This window comes from Hyperoodon ampullatus, assembly GCF_949752795.1.
Source record: "Hyperoodon ampullatus genome assembly, chromosome: 17".
Classification (NCBI taxonomy): Eukaryota; Metazoa; Chordata; class Mammalia; order Artiodactyla; family Ziphiidae; genus Hyperoodon; species Hyperoodon ampullatus.
Window position 1 is genome coordinate 77,613,330 of NC_136930.1, and position 22,116 is coordinate 77,635,445.

Genomic DNA, 22,116 nt, shown 5'->3' on the forward strand with positions numbered 1-22,116 from the left:
CTGTCCTCCACACCTGGGCCTCTGGTCTCCTCCCCAGGTCCTGGTCGCCCCTCCTTCAGCTCCCGCATCGATGCAGCACCAGTCCTGCACCTCGGGTAGAATTCCTGGCACCCATGATAGCGTGCTTTCGCGCCAGACACCAGCCTTCACCCTTCTCTCTGGAACTCCACCCGCTGGTGCCCAGCCACGCACTTGACAGCTCCCCTTGACCATTGGAGAGCCAAGTCCAGCTCAGCCTGTGCACACAGGGCCCCTCCTCCCCAGGTGTCCACATTTCAATAGGAGCTCCTCCACCCCTCCAGGTGCTCAGGCTCAAGCCTGGGTGTAACCCCGGAGTTCTCATTCCACCGCTGCATCCAGCAAAGACTGTGGGTGCCACACACAGCACGGTCCACACCCAGAAGCTGACGGTCTCTCCCCGTCACTTGCTGACTCTGCTCTTCCCCCTAACACACCAGGGAGATGAGGGCCTCTGCTCTGAGTCCCTCACTGGTATCTGGGGCTCCTGGGTACAGTCCCAAGTCCTGACCCGCCTTCCAGCCCCGTTTCCCACCCGGCTTCCCACCCCCTTCCTCCTTCCCCAGGGAGCCCTGCTCACTTCTCCTGGACCTTTTGTTCAACGCTGAGAGCTGTCCCTGACCACCCCACATGCAACGGCACCTCCTCGTTGGCAGCCTTGGATCTCCTCCATCACCACTCTTAATACCACACACTTTATTTGGTTGCCTCTAGAAGCCAGATACAAAGAAGCACCACTAAGAGAGAGAAAATGCTACAATGAAACTCTGGCATGTCCCTTATCCCAACGCCACAGCTGCTAAAACTGGAACCCCCCTTGGAACCCAGAGCCTTGGTCTCTGGTTTGCTGCTTGCTGTCTGCCCCAGAGGATGAGCACGCGGACATGAACACCGCGGGGCCAGGCAACTTCCAGCACTGACGGCACGAGGCCTTGGAGCAGGCGTAGTGAACCCAAGGAGGAGCTGGCGCTGCTTCCCCACCAGGCTTCGGGCGAGGCCAGCTCTGGGGCTTCTGTGACGGCTGCCAGCTGGCCTTGTTCCCGGGTGAGGGACACCCTTGGCGGCGGGCAGGAGGACAAGCTGTGCTACTGTGAGCTATCAACAGGGGCTCCCTGAGCCAGCGCACAAGTGTGGGCCCTGCTGCACGGGTGTCAGGCTCTGCGCCGACCCGGCCAGCTGGGCAGCCACGCTGCCTAAAGCTCTCAGCCGAGGGGTGGGGGAAGGTGTGGCAGGCAGATGCAAGCCTACCTGGCCTGGGGTGGTGGGCGCGCCCCTGCTGGCTTGCCAGGCGGTGCCCACCAGGGAAGCCGCTGCTTCTAAAGTGCCACTGAGGCTCTTCCCTGATGAATGGGCTGCGTGCTCCCGAGGCCCAGACGGCAGACAAACAGGCAGGGTGGGCCTGGGGCGGGTCGGGGGCGCCCACAGCAGCAGGGAGGTCAGAAAGCATCTTTACTGGGGGAGCGGGCTCTAGGCCACTGTGCATGGCAACACGCGTGCAGACGTCGGGGGAAATGGGACCGTCGCAGAAGGTGGGGGTGGGAGGCTGGGCTCAGGCGTGCAGGAAGCGGTTGAAGGCGTTGTAGGCCGATTCCAGGTCGAAGAGCATCTGGCGCACCTGGGAGTCATCCAGCTCGTCGGAGGCTGACATGCCGCTCAGGGTCTGCAGCCTGTGGGGCACAGAGCCGGGCTGGGGCGAGTGGGGGGCTATGGGGCTGGGACGGACAGGGCGGCTCAGCAGGTGGCACGCTCACCACTGGCTGACGGTCTGGCGGCCCTCGAAGTCAGGGGGCAGGTGGCTCATGCGGTGCATGGTCTCCATCAGCTCCCGCAGGTCGGGCTGGATCTGCAGAAACGCCACCCGCTGGGACGCCGCCGACCCCGCTTCCCCTGCCCCCACCCCCGACCGCCCGGGAGCCGCACCTCGTCCATGGCCCGGATCTCCAGGCGCAGCTTGTCCATCACTGTGATGAAGAGCTAGCGGCAAGTGTGTGTGTGAGACGACACGGGCCCCCAGCAAAGACCCCCGCCAGCCCGGTCCTCTGCAGGGCTGGGCCCGGGGCAGCACCAGCCGGCCCTCACCCTCCTCAGCCTCCGCCGTGGGGTCACGTGGGCCCTAACCCTGACCCTGCAGCTGAGGAGCGGTCAGTGGGTGGGAGCCCTGGGCACATCCCACGTGGGCCTTGGGATGGGAGGGGCTCAGGGGGTTTCCCGGACGCTGCCCAGGAGGCCTGCCCCCCCCACTCCAGCTACGCTGTGCCCACGGGGCCGTGGGCACGCGGCCCTCCCGCCTCCGCACCGAGACGACGTCTGCGATGCAGCGGTTCAGGTTGCCCTTGTCGTCCTTGATGGTGATGGGCCGGTCCTCCTTGATCCTCTCCATGGCAAGCGGGCAGTCCAGCTGAGGGAGGGCGCACGGTGCTGGGCCTCGTGGGGCAGCCCAGCCCCAGCCCAATGGCCCCCATGCCCACGCCCGCCCACGCCCATCGGGGTGGAGGGGCCGCTCACTCACGCGGAACTTGCGGCAGAATTCATCGATGGAGCTGACCTCTGACCCTTGTACCTGCCGGAAGGCAGCTTTGTACTGGACCAGGAGCCGGGAGCAGGCCGCAGTGTACCTGGGGGGAAGGGTCAGGCTGCCGCCCTCACTGCCAGGCCAGCGCCGCCTGGCACGTCCTGCTTATCCTCGGCCCTTCCAGACAGGTGGCATCTCGCACGGAGGGCTGGCCATCGAGGGCCGAGCCTTCCCACTTGGTTTGTACAAAAAAAGAACTCTGGAAGGTGGCAGGAGGTGGTAATGGCCAAAATACGGCTGCCACATGGACCTGGCCCGGACTGTGCAGGTTGGCCCCCAGCCCAACATCAGGCAGAGGCCCAGCGAGACCCCTTGTGCCCGCTCCTCGGGCCATGTTGGCTGTGCCTCCACGTCGACAGCTCATGGTCCTATGGGGGGGGGGGCTGCTGCACCGAACAAAGGCCCCACGTACCTCCTGGCTGCCAGGCCTGGCCAGCGGCACCCCACGGACTGCCTGCCTGTGCCACCCTGTTTGCCTTCTATGCCTTTGCACTGATGAGGCCCCAGGTAGCAAAGCTGGGGCAGAATCCTGAAGCCAGGGCGCCGGGCTCCCCCTCCCCAGAATGCTGGGCTACTGCCGCCAGGATGTCCCTGCCCGAGATGGCGCCAGGGCTGCCAGCACCCAGGCGACCCTCCTCACGCCGGGTGGGCCTCAGCTCCTCACTGAGCGCCCCAGCCCTGGAGGCAGAAACAAGCTTCCACGTGCGGCTCGGCGGTGCAGGGAAGCGGGCTCTCACTCGTTGGGGCTGACACAGTCCTTGATGTACGCCTTCTCCAGGGCCTGCATCGTCTTCACAACCGCAAACAGCTCTGCCATGTTGTCGTACCTGAGGGGGCGCATCCTTCAGGCGCGGCCGCCATGGCAGGGAGGCCAGGGTCCCGGAGCCTAGGGTGCCAGCCCTACCCAAGGTGCCGCTGACGCAGAGCTCCGTGTCTGGCTGCCCCCTCACCCCACCCCTGGCAGAGGCTTCTTGGGACCCGTTTCCCTGGGCCGACCCCAGGTCCTTCTGACCCTCAGTACAGGGGAGGCGGGCAGCCTGGGTGCAGGACTCACTTCTCCCGCTCACGGGCATTCTTATACAGCTTCACTTCCTGTTAGGGAGACAGGGGAGAGGGTCGGCCAGCAGCGCCACAGTGGCTGCGGGGTCCCAGTGAGGACCACGCAGACAAAGACTATTGGCCAACGCCGCCAGGCAGGTGCCCGCAACTCACCTCATACAGCTCCGGCTTGTTTCCAGGGGCTGCGACAGAACAGGCAGATAGCTGGCAGGCTGCTTACGAAGGTCACCCTGGCAAGCTTGTCCACCGCCCTGGCCCAGCCCCGTCTCAGCACCCCTCCCAAGGCCTCCCCCGGGCTATGTCCCAAAGAACCCAAAGGGAGCTGGGGGAATTTCAATCTCAGCATCCCCATCAGTTTGTGGGGTGACCTGAGTAGAGGACATGCCTCTGGGTCCAGGGGGCTGCACGCCAGGGCTGGTCCTCCATTCCACCTGTTTCTGGGCTACCTTGCTTACGATGCAGTGATGGGCACACACGTTTGTCATGTGCTTCGTAATCTTTTCCCTGGCTTGGGGACTGTGGGATACCCAAGACCCCCTGAAGTTCCAGCCACACTAAAGCTGTCATCTCTGTGCCCAGCTGACCCCACCTGGAGGAGGCCTCTGGGCCCCTGGCCACTACCCGAGGTCTTGTGGGGGTGGACACTTATAGACCTCCCAAATGCTCCGGCCACCACTCCCATCAGCCTCTGCCGCAGAGGTTGAAAGCCTAGGCCCTCTGGGTCCCTGGGCCCAGCTTGGGCCACACTCACCTCCCATGCCAGGAGTGGCTGGGATCCCGTGAAACATCCTGCAGGCTCAGCTGGCCACAGCAGAGACCTAGGGAGCAGAACCAGTGCTGACGCAAAGGTGACCCCTTAACACCCCTGAGGGCTGGGACTCATGAAAAGTTTCCCCACCCTCAGCAGAAACAAAAAGAGCAATGAACACACAGGGTGCCGTGCACTGTGCTGGGAACACCACGCCGCCCTGGAGGCTGCCGGGAGGAAGCAGATGCAGGTGAGCATCTCAGGAGTGAGCAATGGCTGGATGGCAGAGGGGGTGGGGTGGGGGAGTGGTGCCCCCTAGAGCATGGTCAGGGCAGGTTGCTCTGAGTCAGGTGACCAGGAGAGGAGGGGGCTGCAGCTATCAGATGAATGACCTGGATGAACATTTGGGCAGAGGCAACAGCACATACGATAGACAGCATGTATAATGTGAGGTCTTTATGCAGAAATGAATTTAGAGAAACAGACAAGCGGGGTGGTGGTGGGAGGTGAGCCTTCTGAGTAAGGGGCGTTCTAGGGGACGAGAACAGAGCAGCAGGGGGATCAAAGGGCACAGATCTCACAGGCCAGGAGGAGGAGTCTGGGTTTATCCTGGCACAGCCAGAGGGAACTACTGGAAGACTGAAGAAAGTCCTCCAGGCGCCAGGTGGGCGGTGGGCTGAGCAGACCGTGGAAGCAGGAGCCCCTGACCACTCCGGAAGTTGATGCGGTGGCTGGGGCCACGTCCTGACGTGCTTTGGAGACGGAACCACCAGACCCAATGGAGAATTTGAAAAGGGGTAAAAATTAAAAAGGACTCAAGAATGACCCCTTACTTTGGGGCCAGTGGCACCAAGACAGTGAGGTGAACTGAGATGGAGAAAGTGAACAAAGTACGTGTAGAGCGCAGGCGGGTGTGCAGGAAAGCGCTGCGGTTCGTCTGTTGGCTTTGAGAGGCTCCGCAGACATCCAAGGAAGCTGCTGAGGCGGCTGAAGATCAGGGGAGAGGCCGGGGGCTGGCAGGGCTGAGCCAGTGGCACTGAGGGGGTGGATGGCGTCCCACAGGAGATGGCTAAGGGCGAACCACGGCAGGAGGGAAAGCAGCCCACGTTGAGCCCCGGGCACCGCGGCGTGCGGAGGCTGGGCAGAGGGAAGGCGGGATCAGGGCTGGGAAAGGCCAAGGTTGTCTAAGTTAAGCAGGAGGGGAGGGGGGACGGGGCCGAGAAGGCCGATGAAATTACGAGAGCCCGCGGGGGTGGGGTGGGGACATGGATACCCCTGAGCCACCCTCCCGCAGCATCCGAAAGGAGGTGCAACGGAGAGGAGGAATAAAGGGGCTGGTCTGTGGCTCTACAACGGGATTCCACGCAGCCACGAAAACGGACGTCCGCGGCCACAAGCGAATAGTCGGCTGAACCTCACCAACCTGCCCCGACCCAGAACGGCGAGCTTCTAGAGAAAGCCCAATGAGCGCGCTGGACGATCGGGCGGGCCGGGTGCGGGGCGCATAGGCCGCGGGAACCTTCGGGCCCGGCGGTCTGAGCGCCGCGCTCCGAGGCGCCAGTCCCGGGCAAACGGCTCTGCAACCCTGGGGGGAGCCAGGAGAGCCGGGCACCGGGAGAGGGGACCACAAGACGGAGAGCGAGGAGCACGGGTGCGGAGCGCCCTCCGCGGCACAGCGACACCCCCGGGCCTCGGCCAGGTCCACCTTTCCCGCCCGCCCCCGGCCTGGAGTACCTGGGCGGCCTCGCGGATCCCGGAAATGGCGCGGGGGCGGAGCGCTCCCTGACGTCTGCGCTTGCGCGCGGGCCCCGACGTATGCGCCTGCGCGCACTTTCTCAGCGCCGGAACCTGCTGTCTGCGCCTGCGCGCGGGGCCGGTCTACCTGGGCTTCTGGCTACTTCCCCCCAACCCCGCGCTGAGGCCAGGCCAGGCCGGGCCGGGGATAACACTCTGCGGGTCTGATCCAGCCATGCCTGATAGGAACCGGAAGAGGTAACGAAGGGAGAAGGCTTTGCCTTCACCTGTAGGGCCTCTAAGTGGCCGGATCCGCCCTTGAAACTGTGCCCCACAGGGTTAATAGAAATTGGTAACAGAAATCCTTGAGCTTGTCTTTACAGCTTCTTAAAAACTCCTCCATAAACAAGGACCTACTGTACAGCACAGGGAACTATATTCGGTATCTTTTAATAACCTACAATGGAAAAGAATCTGAAAAACAATACATATATACAAAACTGAGCTAAACTGAATTGCCTTGCTGTACACCTGAAACAAACACAGCATTGCAAATTAAGCGTACTTCAATAAAAAAACCTCCCGCTTGTAACCTGCCTCCACTGATCAAGCGCACCTTAATTGCTGATACAAAAACCTGCATGTCCTGAAAAAGAAGATGTTTGCTCCGAGTTGTTTTCCAGGAACTTGGAGTCACCTGTGTCCAGTCTGAGCTCAAGCCAGTTAAGACTGGTTGGGACCACCAACCCTAAAACTGGGCCTGCACAGGTGTCCAGTGAATGACCTTTTGACATCAGAGGGCCCAAACCCCCACCCTCAGATCATGTCCATTTTTTAACATGGGTCCCATGAAGCAGGTAATTCAGACACGCCTCTGTAGAACACAGATTACGTCACCTTTTTCCTACCTCCAATCTCCTTTCCCCACGCTTAAGGTCACCCTTTTTTCTTTTCTTTCTTTTTGGCCACGCAGCTTGTAGGATCTTAGTTCCCCGAACATGGAGCCAGGCCCAGGCCGTCGGCAGTGAAAGTGTTGGAGTGCTCATCACTGGACTGCCAGGGAATCCCCCTGACCTGCTTCTTCATCCCGTAAATATCCCACGCCCCTACTTTGGGGGAGCCAATCTGAGATCGTCCTCCTGTCCCCTCACTTGGCTGCATATGAATAAACCCTTTCTCTGCTGGTTGTGGCTCACTGCTTATTGGGCAGGGAGGCCTCATTCCAGAGCGCTCTGACAGCAAGGTGAACCCCTCCGAAGGCCACAGCAGGGAGGGAGGCGGCAGCAGAGGCTTCCTTTATTAGAGGCTTGGGTGCATGGGGAGGGCAGGGCATGGCTCAGCCAGTCAGAAGTGCCTGAAGAAGAGCTTGGGTCCCTGATCCAGGGTGCATGCTTTGGGGCCCAGCTGGCTGGGCAGCAGCTGGTGCAGGGCATCCCGGTCCTCAGCAGAGAGATGTCTGCTGCACAGCTGCAGCTCCTGCAGCTGCACTGTTAAGTTGTCCCAGAGGCGCAGGCCCAGGGGGCCCTGGACAGCACAGCCTGCAGAGGGGAAGCAGGAGTAGGCCTCGGGCTACGGCCGGGGGCCCGCGGGGACCAGTGGTGTTCGTAGAGGGGGCCCTGTGGGGCTTTCCTCTTTACCAGTGTGGCCCTCGGGAGGAAACACACTTCCTCTGAGGCCCCAAGGGCTGCAGCGAGGGGCATGAGTAAAGGCCAGCAGAAGCCCGATAATTCTCTAGGAAGGAGTGTGCTCTCCCAGGCCTTGTGTGCCCAGGACTGTGGACTCCCTTCCCAGTCAGCGGTCAGGCACAAGGGAGGCTGGCTAAAGTAAACACCGCATTCACAGCTGTGCCTCTGCCATTGTCTGACGATGCCTGGGTCTCTCCCTCCATAAAATGGACCCAATGGGCTACCTGTGAGTCTCAAGACACTGAACTACAAGGCTCAATCCTCAGACCAGAGAATACCCAGCAGGCTCACGACCCCAGGGAGCTGGGTGAGAGGGTGCAGGTGCCAAGAAGCCAGGTGTGTGGAGAGCATCCCCTCAGCTGAGCGCAGGTCTCCTACCAGCCCACCTTCAGGGGGGTCTTCCTGGAGGAGCCAGCCTGGCCCTGTGGGCCCGTGGGCAAGGAGCAGGAAGAACCCAGGGGTCCCCTGTGTGTAGACACCCTCCCAGCTCTTGTTCTCCTAGAGGGCAAAGCCTGGTCTGCCCTGCCCTGGGCCCCAGCAGGATGTGGCCCCAGGCTGCTGGGTGGCCAGTTCACCAAATGCACCTCCCTGGGGTCCTTCTCAAGATAGCTCTGGTAGGGTCCTGTACCAGGGCGTGGCCAGAGAAACCAGCTAAGTCAGGCCATAGGTCTGGACAGTGGGGTCAGGGCAGCCTTGGCCAGGAAGCGGGGGGTCCCTCAGAGGCAGGTATTGCCGCCCTAGCCCGATGTCCCTCCCTTTGGACAACAGGAACGAGGAAGACCCTGTGGCATTGGGCCCCCCAGCCATGGTCTCGAGGGTCAGGCTGACCAGGCCAGAGGCAGAGACCCACGGTCCTCCCACCCTATGGTTTGAGGAACAAGGCTCACGCCCGCTTCCAGCCACACTGGTCACCGTCCTCCACTGTGGCAACCCCAAGGGGCCCAGCCCACCCTTGCGGTCTGGCTGGTGGCAGTGACGGCCCCTTCAGAGGAGGCACCTGGGCCTAAGGCAGGTCCTCAAGGAGGGAGCTGTGTCACCAGCTCCGGTGTGGCAGGTGTAGCCACCATACCCAGAACTCACCTGACAGGCCGAGGAAGCTGAGGCCTTGGGGCCGCCCTTGGAGGGCAGACAGGAGCTCCTCCAGGCCAGCACAGCTGATCTTGGGGTTGGCAGACAGGTCCAGCGAGAGCAGCGAGGGGCAGAGGGGCAGACATCTGAGATGGGGAGGAGGCCTGGGGGTCAGCGTCCATCACGACGGGAAGCTGCCCAGGTGACCCCAAGGCTCGGGGAGCTGCAGGCCAGGCCCACAGGCTTTGCCCCCAGCCTGGCACGGGTGCCTCACACTCCTGCCAGCCAGCTGAGGCTGGAGGGCCACAGAAGCAGTGGCCCTTGCCTGGGCTGCTGGACAAAGGGCGACAGGAGAGGACACGGTAGAGGGAAAAAGTCTCGAGAGCCGTGGGAGCAGAAGAGACCCGAGGCCCAGCTGGGCTCCTGGGCCCTGAGATCAGAACCCCTGCAGGATGGGGGCAGCACGAGCTGGCTGGCATTACCTGCTCAGATCTCTCACGGCCTCGTCGCCCAGGTGGTTTGCCGACAGGCCCAGGTGCTCCAGGGCGCAGCCTTCCTAGACAGCGGAGGCCCAAGGGGAGCCGGCCTGAGTGGGGCACCTGCCCTCCCTGCCTCCCTGGATCCCAGCCGTCCTTCCTGCTGGCCAGGAATTCACAGCCTGAGGCAGGCAGGTCTACAGAAAGCTTTCCCCGCCTGTTTTTTTTTTAATTATTATTTTTTTTGTGGTACGCGGGCCTTTCACTGTTGTGGCCTCTCCCGTTGCAGAGCACAGGCTCCGGATGCGCAGGCTCAGCGGCCATGGCTCACGGGCCCAGCCGCTCCGCGGCATGTGGGATCTTCCCGGACCGGGGCACGAACCCGTGTCCCCTGCATCGGCAGGCGGACTCTCAACCACTGCGCCACCAGGGAAGCCCCTCCCCGCCTGTTTTTTCCAAACGTGCAAGCCTCTTCCCAGCACCACCCGCCAATCCTGGGTGGCCCAAGGTGCCTCTGGCTCGGTATCCCTCCTTGACCGCATACCTTGGTCAGGTAGCTGACCACGGGCTCCGTGAGGCCTGGGTCACTCTTGCTGGCGGCCACAGAGCTCAGCTCCAGGCGCAGGAGGGTGCGGGCTGGCAGGCTCTGCAGGGCCTGGGCCAGGGCAGAGGCGCCCAGGCCGTTGTAGGACAGGGACAGTGTCTTCAGGCACTTGGCGCCTATATCAAGGGCCAGAACCTCTGTCAGCCCCGCGTGCCGCCGCCCCCAGCCCTGCCGCACAGTCCTGGGCCCAGAACCCTCGTGACCCTCGGGAAGCCGTCCTCATCCCTGAGGTTTGGTGTGCAGGGAAACTGGGGTGGCTCCGGCCCAGTGTCTCGCAGTGCGGGGGGCGGTGGGCAGAACTGGACTCCTGAGCCCAGCTTCTTCCCACCATTTCGGGGTCCTCTACCTGCCCCTAGTCACAACACGATGGCCCCAGGTGACCCGAGACAGGCCCTAGGCTGGGACATCCACACGTGGTGGGGTGGGTTGGGGAGCACTCCGTCTGCCACCCCAGTCCCAGACCCCTCCTCCCCTGCCGCTGTGCTCATAGCTCTGTGGAAAGCCCCCTAGAGGACCCCAGTTTCCAGCTTCTCAGTGCTGGGACGGTGGGTCTCTGCAGCCCCAGTGGGCTTGTGGTGGAATCGTCTCCGGCAAACGTGATGCTCAGACCTGGTGAGAGCCGAGGGGCTGGGGCTCTGGCCTGCAGCGTAGCTGGGACTGGGGCTGTGTCCTGAGGGGGCCACCCAGGCCAGGCAAGCACCCGACGTCCCTCTGAGCCCAGACAGGTCCAGCACCTGCATGTCTACCTACGTGCTCCCGAAAGCTGGGCTCGTGCCCTAGGAGTCCTCGTGCTTGAGGCTCTCCGAGCCCTTGGGGCCAGGGAGTGGACGTGCCTGGCAGCTCACCTTGGAAGGCGCTGCCCAGGGCCGCCTGGTGGTTCAGGAAGAAGCTGGGGCCAAAGCCACAGGCCTGGAGGTGCAGGGTGCTGAGCAAGGGGCAGGCCCGTAGGATGGAGGCCAGGGCCTGGCCACAGCCATCCCCGAGGGGGTTCATGCTTAAGTCCAGCTCTTCCAAGTTCTGTGGAGACATGGGTTCCCCAGAGGATCTGGTCTGGGCCACCCGGAGCTGGGTGCTGGCCAGTATTCTCAACCGCGCCTTCCCACCCAGGCATGGGCTAGGTATGGACGTTCAGATGCTGCCCTGGTACTGGTCCACCGTTCCCCACGCCTCTACCTGCAAGGCAGACAGCCCCAGGAGGCCCACAGCAAGCTGGCGTAGGCCTTCAGGGCCCAGGTGATTGGAGGAGAGGTCGAGGAGGGTCAGGCCGGGCACGGTGTCCAGGGCAGCCAGCAGCTCGGCAACACATCCATCCCCCAGCCGGTTCCCAGCTAGGCGTAGCTCCCGGAGCGCTGAGTGCAGCTTCAGGGCCCGCAGCAGTGGGGTGAGCTGGGCCTGGCGCAGCGCCAGGGAGCAGGCACTGAACGCGGGGCCCGAGCCCTGGTGCTCCATCGCCTGCAGCACCTGCTGGTGCTCCCCTGGAGGGGGCATGTGGTGTCACCAGGACCAGAGCCTGCCTGCCCTGCCCTGTGCATCACAAGAGGCAAACCAGGCAGCCCCTCCTCACTCACGAGCCCTGGGGCAGCCACCAGAGGCCTGTGGACCCCGTGCCCCAGGAGCCATGCCGCACAGCCAGGGGGTGGTGCTCACCTACCTCCAGACGGGGCCAATCTCCCCCACCCCACCCCACTACCTACACACAGGGCCACTAGGTAGGGGAGGAAAAGCCGAGAACAGGTGTGGTGGGAAGGAACCCTGGTGGACACCTGGGGTCCTGGGAGTTGAGGCCCGCTGACCTGGGAGTGGCATGGGCAGGTGGAGCCCACACACCCAGCCCGCTGCCCAGGCCACCGCCGCAGGGCCCCCTGGGCCCTTACCTTGCTCCAGGCTCTGGCAGGCCCGGCGGTAGCGGTCCGTCAGTGGGGGAAGGTCCCACGAAGTCACCTCAGCCAACACCTGGAAAGCACCAGCGGTGAGCAGCCCCCGGCACCCAGCGCAGGCGGGCGCCCCGAGCTCGGGGCCCAGGCTGCCACTTACCTCCTCGTTGCTCTGCAGCACATCGGAGATGGGGTCCTGTGGGGCCAGCAGGGCCCCCTCTTTTTGTAGGGAGAGCCGAGGCAGCAGCCCAGAGGCCTGGTAGTGACGCTGGGCGGCCTGCTCAGCCAGCCAGGCCACGGAGTGGGTCTCCCTGCTGTGGGGACAGAGGTCGAGCTGAGTCCTGGACCTGGCCAGGTTCCTGCACACGCCGAGGAGCGGCCCCCGGGGTCCTGGCGTCCCAGCTTGGCGTCCACAGCTCCCTCGTCTGGCTCCTTCGTCTCCCCCTGCCCCTACGTGTGACATGCCAGTGCCCCGTGCACACCTGCAGCACCTCCGGGCCGTTTCTAGGGACGCAGGGCCTCCCCGAGCCTGTGTCTGCCATCACCTCCCCCAGCTACCAGCCCCCCAGAGGTGGGGTATAAAACCAGATGGATTCGCATTGCACAACCCACGCCATCTACAGCCACGAGGGCCCTCTGCTGCCCCTGGGCACCATCCCCTGGCCCAGAACCCGCAGAGGCGCAGAGGGGGCCAGGGGTTGGGAGAAGACAGGTGACACCTCACCTGTGTGGAACGGGGATGAGGAAAAGATTATCCTGAACACGAACCCGAACTCGGATGGGAGGGCGCAGGGCCGGACCCTAGCGGGTGCGGGCAGGGAAGAACAGCCTGAGTCAGGGAAGACGGAGCCCCCTGCCCACCATCCCCAGCCGCCCCAGCCTGGGAGGCAGCTCTGCTCCAGGTTTGCACACCCACCAAGGGCTGGCCTGCTGCAGGGTTCCCCCCACTGGGCCCCAAGGCCCTGGGGACATCAGGGCTCCTCAGGGGCTCTGCGGCCGAGCTGAAGGCTCCATCTGCTCTGACCAGTGCACTCCAACCCTTGAGACAGGACAGCCGGCTCTTCCTGGCCCGGGCCCGAGGCCTGATGGCACTCGCCTCACTGCCTGACCCCGAGGCACTGTGTCTGCTGCCATCCGCACTGCTATGGGGGCGGGGCGGGTGGCTGCCCCGGTGACCGTGGGCCAGCGGCAAGTCCTCTTCCAGCCAGTCCCCGGCCAAGCACTCCTCCTTAGGGAGGAGCGCCGCCCGGGGGGTGGGGGCCTCGCCGGGGCCTCGAAGGGGGCTGGGGCCAGGGCGGCAGCTCTGGGCACTGCCCACACTGCGGATGGCCGCCCGGTAGACTGCCCAGCCGGCACTTGCTGTGGCTGCCTCCCCGTCACTGGCAGGGCTGGGCATCCGGGCCGTGGCGGGCAGTGAAGGGCCAGAGTGCCGGAGCCTCTTCTGGGTTGGCTGGGGCAGGCCTGGGTTGTCCTCCCCCTCCGAGCTGCTACTGCTGGCCAGCTTGTGCCTGCTCCTCCAAGGCCTGGCTGCAGCTGGCACCGCCAGCCCCTGGGAGACCCTGGCACTGGCCTGACAGGCTTCTGGGGGTCCTGGGCTGGGACTTGAGGGAGGAGAGGTCTCAGGGTCAAAAAGATGGTTGCTTGGGAGGGTCGGGGGAGCCAGGGAGCTGTGGGGAGCTGCGGAGAGATCGAATCTATTGTGAGGCAGTGCCTGGCACCATCCCTGCCACCCAGGGCCCGGGGACCCTCAGGCTAAGGAGCGAGGTCCCTAGAAGCAGAGGAGGTCCCCGCTTGCCTTGGCCTGAAGAGGCCGCCTGGAGCAGCGTCTCCATAGCAGCAGCCTTCTCTCGCGTCTCGCCATCCAGATCCTTGCAGTACAGCTTCACCCACTGCTGCAGCGTCTCCAGCGGGCTGCGGCCCTGTGGGGTGCCCAGCTAAGCAGGGCTGGCAGCAGCAGTACCACCAACCGCGTGCGGCCCACACCTGCCTGGCCTGCGCCTTGCTCACCTTCCTGGTTCGGAGGGTGACTGACGCTCCTCGCTCAACGAGCAGCTGGGCCACCTCGAAGTGGCCACAGTTGAGGGCATCGTGCAGGGGAGTGATACCCTCACAGCCTTGGCCACCCGGGTCATCCACCGCGGCCCCATGGTCCAGCAGGAAACGGACGATGTCTGTGGACGGGGGCTATGAGCCACTTCCCAGACCCTTCCTTGGGAGGGACCCTTTCCCTCTCCCTGTCGTATGCTAGCACCCCAGAGTCCCGCACTCACCCAGATGCCCGTAGTTGCAGGCCTCGTGCAAGGGTGTCCAACCACAGTAGTCCCGAGGGTTCAGGGGGTGGCCCTGTGACAAAGAACGGGAAGGAGCCTGGCCCCCAGTACCCCACAGCCTGGCCTGCCCTGGGGCTCTGAAGCCTGAGGAGGGCCCCCGGGGCCCACGCCTGAGCCTGGCCCTGGCCCAGGTCACACCAGAGTGAGGGAGACACCCCCCACCACAAGTACAGAGTCCCCAGTGCTGGCTCCAGCCCCTGTGCCCTGCCCTGGCCCCTGGGAGACAGTACCCCAGCGAGAGCCCCTGCTATGGCCGTAGGGGGACTGGGGTGGGGCAGTGGGCCCACCTGCCTCACGAGGTCCTGGACGCGGCCCAGCTGGCCCTCGATGCAGGCTCGGTGCAGCAGGGTCTCCCCGACGTCGTTGCGCCGGTTCCACTGTGGGCACAGTAGCCCCATGGGGGCGTAGGCGTGAGGGGACAGGGCGGCACTGGTGGGCAAGGGAGGGCAACACACCCGCTCAGCCGCTGTCCTCACCTTGCTCACCCTCCGCCGGCCCAGGCAGCCCTGAAGCTCCTCCTCCTCCTCCAACCGCTGGGACCCGTCAGCTTCACCCTCTGGAACAGAGCCAGGCCCAGCAGCCCAGTGAGCCTAGGCCCTGCCCCGAGCTCTGCTGCGCCCAGGAGACTGCTCTGTGGGGCAGCCTCCCCCACCCCAGACCTCTGCCGTCTCCTTCCTGGGAAGCATCCTTGTCGGGCCACGTCAGGCCCAGGGTGAAGACAGCTCGTCCCTGGAGCCCAGGCGTCCTCCCCCTGCATGACTCCCGGTGCCTCTGCCTTCTCCCGCCTGCTCTCAGCCCACCCCCCCACCCCTGCTCCCTCCTACGCCTCTGGCCCTGCCCGGCTTCTCCGTGGGTAACGTCGCCTGAAGTTCTCGTTTTGGGTCCTCTCTCCCCGCCCCTCCTGAGGACCCTCCCGCACACCTGCATACAAGCCACGACCAGCTCGGCACCCCCCTAAGGCAAGGCTGAAACTTCCCGGAGGTTCTGGAGGCCCCTCGAGTTCAAAACTGAAGCCACTCCTTCTGGCCTCAGGGACCGTGCAGCCAGGAGCCAGCTGCCTCCTGAAGCCCACCCGCTGGCCCGCTGCCTGAGCCGCCTTCCGCCACAGCCCACCCTCAGGGCCGCCCCTCAGAGCTGAGCACACCGGCCTCGGGAACCGGCGCGGGCCCTCGAGGGTCTTGGGACCCGCTCGGCTGCTCTGTCTGCTGGCGGTGCATTTTCCCAGGTCTGCCCCGAGCCACCTCCCCTGCAGACGCCCGCCAGCCTCCTGGCACCGGCCCCTCCAAGGACGTCCCCGGGCTGTGCCCAGCTCCCCGCACCCACCCTCCTCCACCCTCCTCCACCCGTCTCGCCTGCGCCAGTTACCCACCCGGCGCTGGGCTGTTCCCTCCCATCACGAGCCTGTGAGCAGGACCCACCGGCCCGGCCCCGCGCAGGCGTCAGGGAGGGAACGCCGGGGCCGCCGGCACAGCGTCCGAGCCTCACCGCTCTCTGAGAGCTCCAGCTCGATGGCCTCCAGGGCGGCGGCGTCCCCCTCGTCCTCCTCGTCCTCTTCATCCCCCTCATCCTCCTCATCTTCAACCGCCCCCAGCTCCTGCAGCCTGGCTTCAGTGCCAGGGGCCTCCTGAGGCTGCAGCCTCAGCTGCACCGTGTGGAGGTGCCGTAAGACCTGCCTCTGAAGAGCAGGGGACACCCAGCTCAGGGCCAGAGCAGAGATGGGGACGGGGGACAGGGGGACAGACAAGCTGCGGGGAAGCTGTTATGTGGGGATCCCAGCATGGGCGGGCGGGCTCCCATACCTGCAGCCGCGGCTGCTGAGCTTGCTGGGCACAGCTGAGAGCCTTCTGGAAGCACGGTGCCAGCACCTCGTAGGCATCACCGGCGTCCTCGCGGGACAGTGCGATGTTCAACCAGGTCTTGGCCTCCTGGAGGAGGAGGCATGAACTCGGTGGCGGCTGCCCCTGCACCCCGCTGGCCCCGGCTCCCCATGGCTGCCCACACGAGACAGGAGGACGACAGCCCTCCCGTGCCCACCCCCAAGGGCAGCAGTCCTGGGACAGAGCCCCGGGCAGGGCAGGGTGCCGTGACCCCTCACCTCCAGGGCGCTGCCGTCCCGCAGCCTCAGCTCCTCTTCATAGTGGCGCACGGCCTGGCGGTAGTCCTTCATGTCCCCCAGGGTGGCAGCCAGGGACACGTGGATGACGGCCAGCTCAGGCCCCGGCCTGTTTAGCAGCTCCGCGAACTGCAGCTGGGAAGGCGGCAACAGGGAGGCCAGGGCTGCGCCACACCCCGCAGCCCACAGCCCCGGTGCCCTCAGCCCCGCCCCAGCCCGGGCACGCACCTGCTTCTGGTAGGCCGCCGCAGCCTTGGGGAAGTCGCCCGCCTTGGAGAACAGGTCACCCAGCTGCTCGCAGATGCCCATGGCGCCCCGCGGGTCACTCTCCTCAGACTCCTCCAGCTGCTGCTGCAGGTGGACCACCGCCAGCACTGCCAGAAAGAGCCTGGTGCAGGGGCGGCACAGCCTGGGGCCTGACCCTGTGCCCTTAGGCAGCCAGCCACCTGCCAGAGCCTCCGCTCACCCGCTGGTAAGGGGGGTGGTGGGAGGAACTATTTCGTGGGGTCGCAGCAAGAGTAGAAGAACCAACGACAAGTCAGGGCAGGGGCTGGTCCGCAGCATGGGGTGGGGGCCTGCTGACCGCCACTTATCAGTCCTGCTAGGCCACACGCACTGTCCACGCTCCCACCCCATTAGGCGGGGCAGCTTCTCTCTCCAGTTTGCCAACGAGGCTGGCTTGTGCATAGACACTAACCTCCTGACCGCCCTGGGTGCCCTTCTAACACTCTGTGCTGAATGTAGCTCAGAGAAAAACGAGGTCCCTCCCAACAAAAGGTGGGGGGAGACGGGTACCCTACTGACGCTGCCACCTCCCAAAGGACACACGCCCAGGCCTCCTCTGCTGAAGGACGGGAGCCCTCCCCATCCCCTCCTAGGCTCACCATACTTGAGGGTCCGGCAGACCACTGCTTTCTGCAAAGGCTTCTGGGAACCAAGCCGATAGGCCTTCTTCAAGGCTCTCTTGGCGGCCAAAAAATCCCCTAGGTCTTGGAGGACCTGGGGGGCAAGGGAGGGTGAGGCCCGCAGGCTCCTGAAGGCCCACGCCCACCCGGGAGCAGAGCCTGGAGCCACTGAGAACCAGCACCTCCGAGAGAAGCAGGCAGCACTCGCCCTCCATGGAGCCCTGCTTCAGGATGCGCGCGCACTTCCGCGCCCCCTCCAGGCAGCGCATGGCCTGGGAGTGCTGTCCGCGCCGCCAGTGGATGGCGCCGAGGTTGTAACGGGCGCGAAACAGGTCCTCGTACAGGTGGTTCTGCCTGTGGGTGGGGACAGGAGCTCAGTGCCGGGGCACGGTCGCTTAGGGCCAGCACAGCAAACACCGACCGATGTCACTTAGGGTTCCGGCCCCCACAAAACCAAGGCTGCCCCTCTGCTAACAGGAAACTGACTGGGCGGAGGGGTGAGGTCAGCCCGGCTGCCCTCTCAGGAGGACCCTGGGAGCAGCCCAGGCCCCAGCCACTCCCTCCTGGGGCCGAGCGGGGCCTTACTCAGCAAGGAAGATGCTCTTCGTGAAGTAGGCGTGGCATAGCGCCGCCTGCTGCAGGCTGTCGCAGGTGAGGCCCACGTTGAGGTAAAGTCGGGTCCTCATCTCACTCAGCTCTCGCTTGGCCAGTGAGCCTGGAAGACGCCCCTCCAGACACTCAGTGCCTTACCTCCACTTGGGGTCTCCAGCCCTGGGCCCTGGCCAGCCTCTCCTGGACCCCTCGTCCAGCCTCTCACTGTAGGCGCCAGGGGTTCTGCTGCAGGTAGAGCGGAGGGAGAAAGAGCAAAGGCAGCCGGACCCGAGGTCGTGAGGGGCGGGGGGCGGGGGGAGGGCTGCTGCTTCTGAGAACCGATCTCAACCTCACAAAGGGAGGCCCAGGCAGGTGGACCCACCACACGGGCAGGGTGGGCAACGGGGCTGTAGCCTCTTCTCCCTGCAGAGCTCAGGAGGCAGAAGGTGGGGAGGGCCAGTCTCCAAGGGCAGTTACCCTGCAGCTTCTCGTCCACGATAGCCAGGCTTTTCTCGAAGGCACCCTGCGCCTGCAGCAAGGCATCCTGTGACTGGTGGTGGTCAAAGATGTCCAAGTGGGTGCGGCCAATGGTGGCCCAGGCCCTCTGCTGCTCAACATGGTTGGACAGGGAACATGCCAGCTCCAGGTAGCGGTGCTGGTGCTGGGGCACAGAAGAACGGCCACTGTGAGCCAGCCCCACGTCAAGCAAGCCCCATGTGTCCCCCAAGCCCCCACAGCAGGCCAAAGCCAGGATGCAACACCCCATTTTCTCTATGCCAAGGACTGACTGTGGGGACGGTGGCACCACACTCAGACCAGCCAAAGTCACTGGGGGAGAGACACTGGCCGGGAGTTAGCTGGGCTGTGGCAGCCCCAGAAGCCGGGGCCAGGGCAGCTCTGTGTGGACAGAGGGCCCGTGGCACACCCGCCCAAGGACCCGCTACCAGGGCCCAGCGCAGCGTGTCCCCCTCTCCCCTCCAGCCGGGGGCCTGGACAGCGGAGACTGGGGCTCCCTTCTCGGAAACGGACCCCCAGGAGATGAGAGCCCAGGGGAGCTGGGTGTGGCCGGCGTGGGGGCGCACGTCGCGGCCTCCGCCCACCTGCAGGGCAGCCGAGTAGTCCTCCATCTCCGCCAGCCGCTCTCCGATCTTGCGGTGGGCCACGGCGCGGCCCAGGGGGTCGTCGGCCGCCTCCAGGAGCTGCAGCTCGTGCTGGTGCTCTCGCAGGGCCTCCGCGTAGCACCCTGGGCGGGCGGGGCAGGCTTCAGTCTGGCCGGGCAGTGGGCCAGGGGCCGCGAGGGCCAGTGGGGCAGCGGCCGGCCGGCACTCAGGAAGCCCCCCCCGCCCCCCCTCCCCCGGTCCTCCCGGCTCCCCGCTCCCAGGCCCGAACTCCACCCCACGCACCATGGCTGGCCAGGAGCTCCCCCAGCTGGTGACAGACGGCTGCCTCCTCCCGCAGCTGCCCGCTCCTCTGGGCCTTAGCCTTGGCTTTGCTCAACTCTGCAGAAAGAAGGACGAGTCCTGGGTGCTGAGCTTCTTCGCCCGGGAGGGCCAGGCCCGCCCCTGGCCCCCGCGTTCGGGCGCTAGTCCCTGGACTCACGGCGAAGCTCGCGATCCAGGCTCATACTCCGGCCGCCGTGCCGGGGGTTCCGGACTTCCCGCGCTCTAGCGCCGCCACAGCAGCCCCACCCCGCCAGACCCAACGCGCAGGCCCACTCCTGGCGCGGAGTATCCCGGGAAGTGTAGTTCACCCGACCGACGCATCCTGGTAGTTGTAGTAGGGCTGGCGCCGGGACCGGGAGAGCGGCGGGCGTCTCCATGGACTCCTGGGTCTTCCCTTCGAGCTGAGCCCCGCCCCCACCCACCCCCCCGCCCCCACCCACCCCCCCGCCCTGCTCCTCATCCCGCATCCCGCATCCCGCATCCCGCATCCGCCCTTGGGGTGGGATCTCCTGGGCTCCCGCCGCGTGCTGCCGCATCCCGCACACAAGCACACCTACCCACCCACGCTACTTGACCTGAGGAACGGCCTGCCCTCGCGTGGGAGGAGAGGAAGGCCTCGGAGACCACGGGCACTTGAGCCCTCAGATTTGTGGGCATGATCAGAGGCGCCCCCGCAGAACCTGCGGATCAGCCTTGAACGCGCCACAGTCGTCACACGTGGGGACTCCGACCCCCAGTGCTACCGGCGGGAGGGGGGCTGTGTTTCAAAAAGAACCCAGCTTGGTCCTGCTTCCTCAGTGTGTACGCCAGTTTTGTATACCTGGAAAACTCAGCGTGCGCTCGTTAAAACTGCAAAACCGTCTTGTGCTGAGAGGTAAAGGGAGCAGGATCCGGGCTCGGAGCGCTGTGACCAACCTCTCAGCTGCAGAAGATCGGGGGTGTGGGGAGCCTGGGGACCTCTAAATACCCGTCCTTTCCCCCCACCCCTGCCTGAAGAACCAAATACCTGCGGGGCCTCGGGGCTCTCAGTCCCCACCCTGCCGCGCGGCCCTGGGCCCTAGGTACCAGGGCTCGCGCCCCAAAGTCCCCAGAGGAGGCCCGGAAGGAGTGGGAGATGGGCAGTTTTATTTCCTATGGAAATGGAAACAGACCCAAAGGGGAACCCGGGAGGGAGCGATGTGCAGGGTGGCTGGTCCCCAGGTCCAGGGAAGGCTGCAGGGGTGAGGGCGAGGCTGAGCTTGAGGAGCAGCAGGAGCGCCTCCTCTTTGCCTCCTGAAGGGTGTGGGGCTCTCTCCCCCTCCCTCCAACGTGGGATCCCAGGAGACAGGACAGGAGGCCTCGAAACCAAGGTGGCTGCTTGGCTGGCAGGCAGGCTGGTGAGGTGCAAGGGGCACAGTGAGAGGCAGGGTGGGCATGGGGGAGCCGAGCCAGGGAAACAGAGACTGTCTCAGCAGAACGGGTGGGACGGCACCTCCCCGGAGAGCCTTTCCCCCTCCAGCGCCAGCATTCCCAGGACAGCCCAGGTCCTGGGGCCTGATCTCCCTTCAGAGAGGACCCAACTTCTCTAGCCTTGGCTTCCCCACTGATCAGACAGGAATGCGCATATGAGGATGCCAGCAAGAGCTGAAGGCCTGGGGTGGGGAGGCTGCAGGCTGGGGGCCAGCAGCTGACCCCTGGCTGGGAGGCTATCAGAGCCCAGGGAAGCCCATCCATGAAGCTGTCTTCTTGTAAGGAAATACAAACAAAACTTGGTTTGGACCTTTTTAAAAACTGTAGTTACATACAGAAATATCCAAAGAGAACACAGACCACAAAAGCAACATAACATGTTAAGTCGTCTCCGACAGCGGTAAAAACACCTCTTCACTCCTCTCTTTAAAAAATTATTTTTATTACTTTTGTAAATGTCTCACTTTGGGCATACTGGGAGATGTAGTGCTTAAAGGGAAGTGTGGGGGTGAGAGAAGGGAAGGGGGGCTGGCTCGACCTGTGCCCTCAGGCCTCCCCCAACCCTCGCCAGCTCAGGATGCCAAGGTGGACCGGGATCCTGGAGACAGACTGCTGGTGTCTTCTCCTTTCTTACGACAGGACTGGGACATCCTCCAGTAAACCAGTGACTCCCAGTGAGATGACACAAGGAGGTTTATGGCGCCAGCCTCCAGCGATGGCCAAGAGCACACTGCAATGTCCCAGAAGTGCCTGGCTCCACCTGGCTGTAAGGCTCAGCTGCTGAGATGACTGTCACTGGGCGGGGCCATATTGGTGGGTTAGCAGTCTTCTTGGGCCCCCCCAGACCCACCCACACCCCTACAGGGAGGGCCTCGCCTGGGTGCCAACCCACTCCCACGCACTCACTTGGGCAGCTGGAACTCGAGGGCCATGTGCCCCCAGCTGTGTGTTCCAGCAGCTGGAACTCTGACCCTGGTGCCGCAGAGCCCAGCCCCCTCCTGTACCCCCCACCCCCCCGCCACCAGGTCTGCTAGCCCAGCCCTGGTTTTGCCCTTCTCCTGCCTGGCCCTCTGTGGCAGCCACACACCTTCACCTGCCCCACCCAGAAGAGCTGCCGGGGGGCCCGCCCCTCTGCTTCTTCGGTCTCACACAGGCACCCAGACACACACGGACCAGGCAAACCCACCCCCGTCCCAGCCCCCCTCACAATATGGTCACATTGGAATTGACAGAGCGAGTGTCCATCCCCAAGAGACCCAATAGGGTGACAGGGCACCATCCATACACAGGAGACCTGGCCCGTGTTGACGTGAATGTCATCCTCTGCGCCCACAGGCAGGCAGGGGCAGCCCCTGAGGGCTGTGGGACAACACCAGGGTGTGCCTGGGTCAGAGGCCCACAAGGATGGGCTGGGGCTGGGGTGGGGTCTTTCTTTGTGGAGGGCAAGC

General features: G+C 64.7%; 2 protein-coding genes across 3 annotated transcripts; both read right to left on the minus strand.

The window, feature by feature from the left end:
* Nucleotides 1–699: 699 nt before the first annotated feature.
* On the minus strand, nucleotides 700–6,082 carry VPS28 (VPS28 subunit of ESCRT-I). Its single transcript, XM_079722782.1, has 10 exons — nucleotides 5,821–6,082; nucleotides 4,401–4,467; nucleotides 3,803–3,831; nucleotides 3,645–3,682; nucleotides 3,328–3,417; nucleotides 2,528–2,633; nucleotides 2,315–2,416; nucleotides 1,939–1,992; nucleotides 1,770–1,861; nucleotides 700–1,685 (listed from the first exon to the last, which is right to left on the minus strand). The coding sequence occupies exons 2-10, from the start codon at nucleotides 4,435–4,437 to the stop codon at nucleotides 1,568–1,570; spliced, it is 666 nt and encodes a 221-aa protein (XP_079578908.1). The 5' UTR covers nucleotides 4,438–4,467; nucleotides 5,821–6,082; the 3' UTR covers nucleotides 700–1,567.
* A 483-nt stretch (nucleotides 6,083–6,565) lies between these two features.
* On the minus strand, nucleotides 6,566–19,401 carry TONSL (tonsoku like, DNA repair protein; the record flags this gene model as incomplete). 2 transcript variants are annotated; one of them, XM_079722224.1, is made up of 26 exons in its annotated part: nucleotides 6,566–7,669; nucleotides 8,897–9,030; nucleotides 9,367–9,440; nucleotides 9,905–10,080; nucleotides 10,810–10,981; nucleotides 11,138–11,439; nucleotides 11,839–11,917; nucleotides 11,999–12,149; nucleotides 12,563–12,639; nucleotides 12,755–13,515; nucleotides 13,634–13,757; nucleotides 13,846–14,009; nucleotides 14,109–14,181; nucleotides 14,456–14,545; nucleotides 14,645–14,724; nucleotides 15,654–15,843; nucleotides 15,968–16,093; nucleotides 16,264–16,416; nucleotides 16,510–16,655; nucleotides 17,166–17,280; nucleotides 17,369–17,540; nucleotides 17,772–17,901; nucleotides 18,255–18,438; nucleotides 18,878–19,020; nucleotides 19,181–19,276; nucleotides 19,377–19,401. In XM_079722224.1, the coding sequence occupies 26 exons, from the start codon at nucleotides 19,399–19,401 to the stop codon at nucleotides 7,476–7,478; spliced, it is 4,131 nt and encodes a 1,376-aa protein (XP_079578350.1). In that variant the 3' UTR covers nucleotides 6,566–7,475. The 2 variants fall into 2 exon arrangements, with proteins under 2 accessions (XP_079578350.1, XP_079578349.1); XM_079722223.1 differs by having other exon boundaries at nucleotides 11,999–12,152.
* Between the last annotated feature and the right edge of the window lie 2,715 nt (nucleotides 19,402–22,116).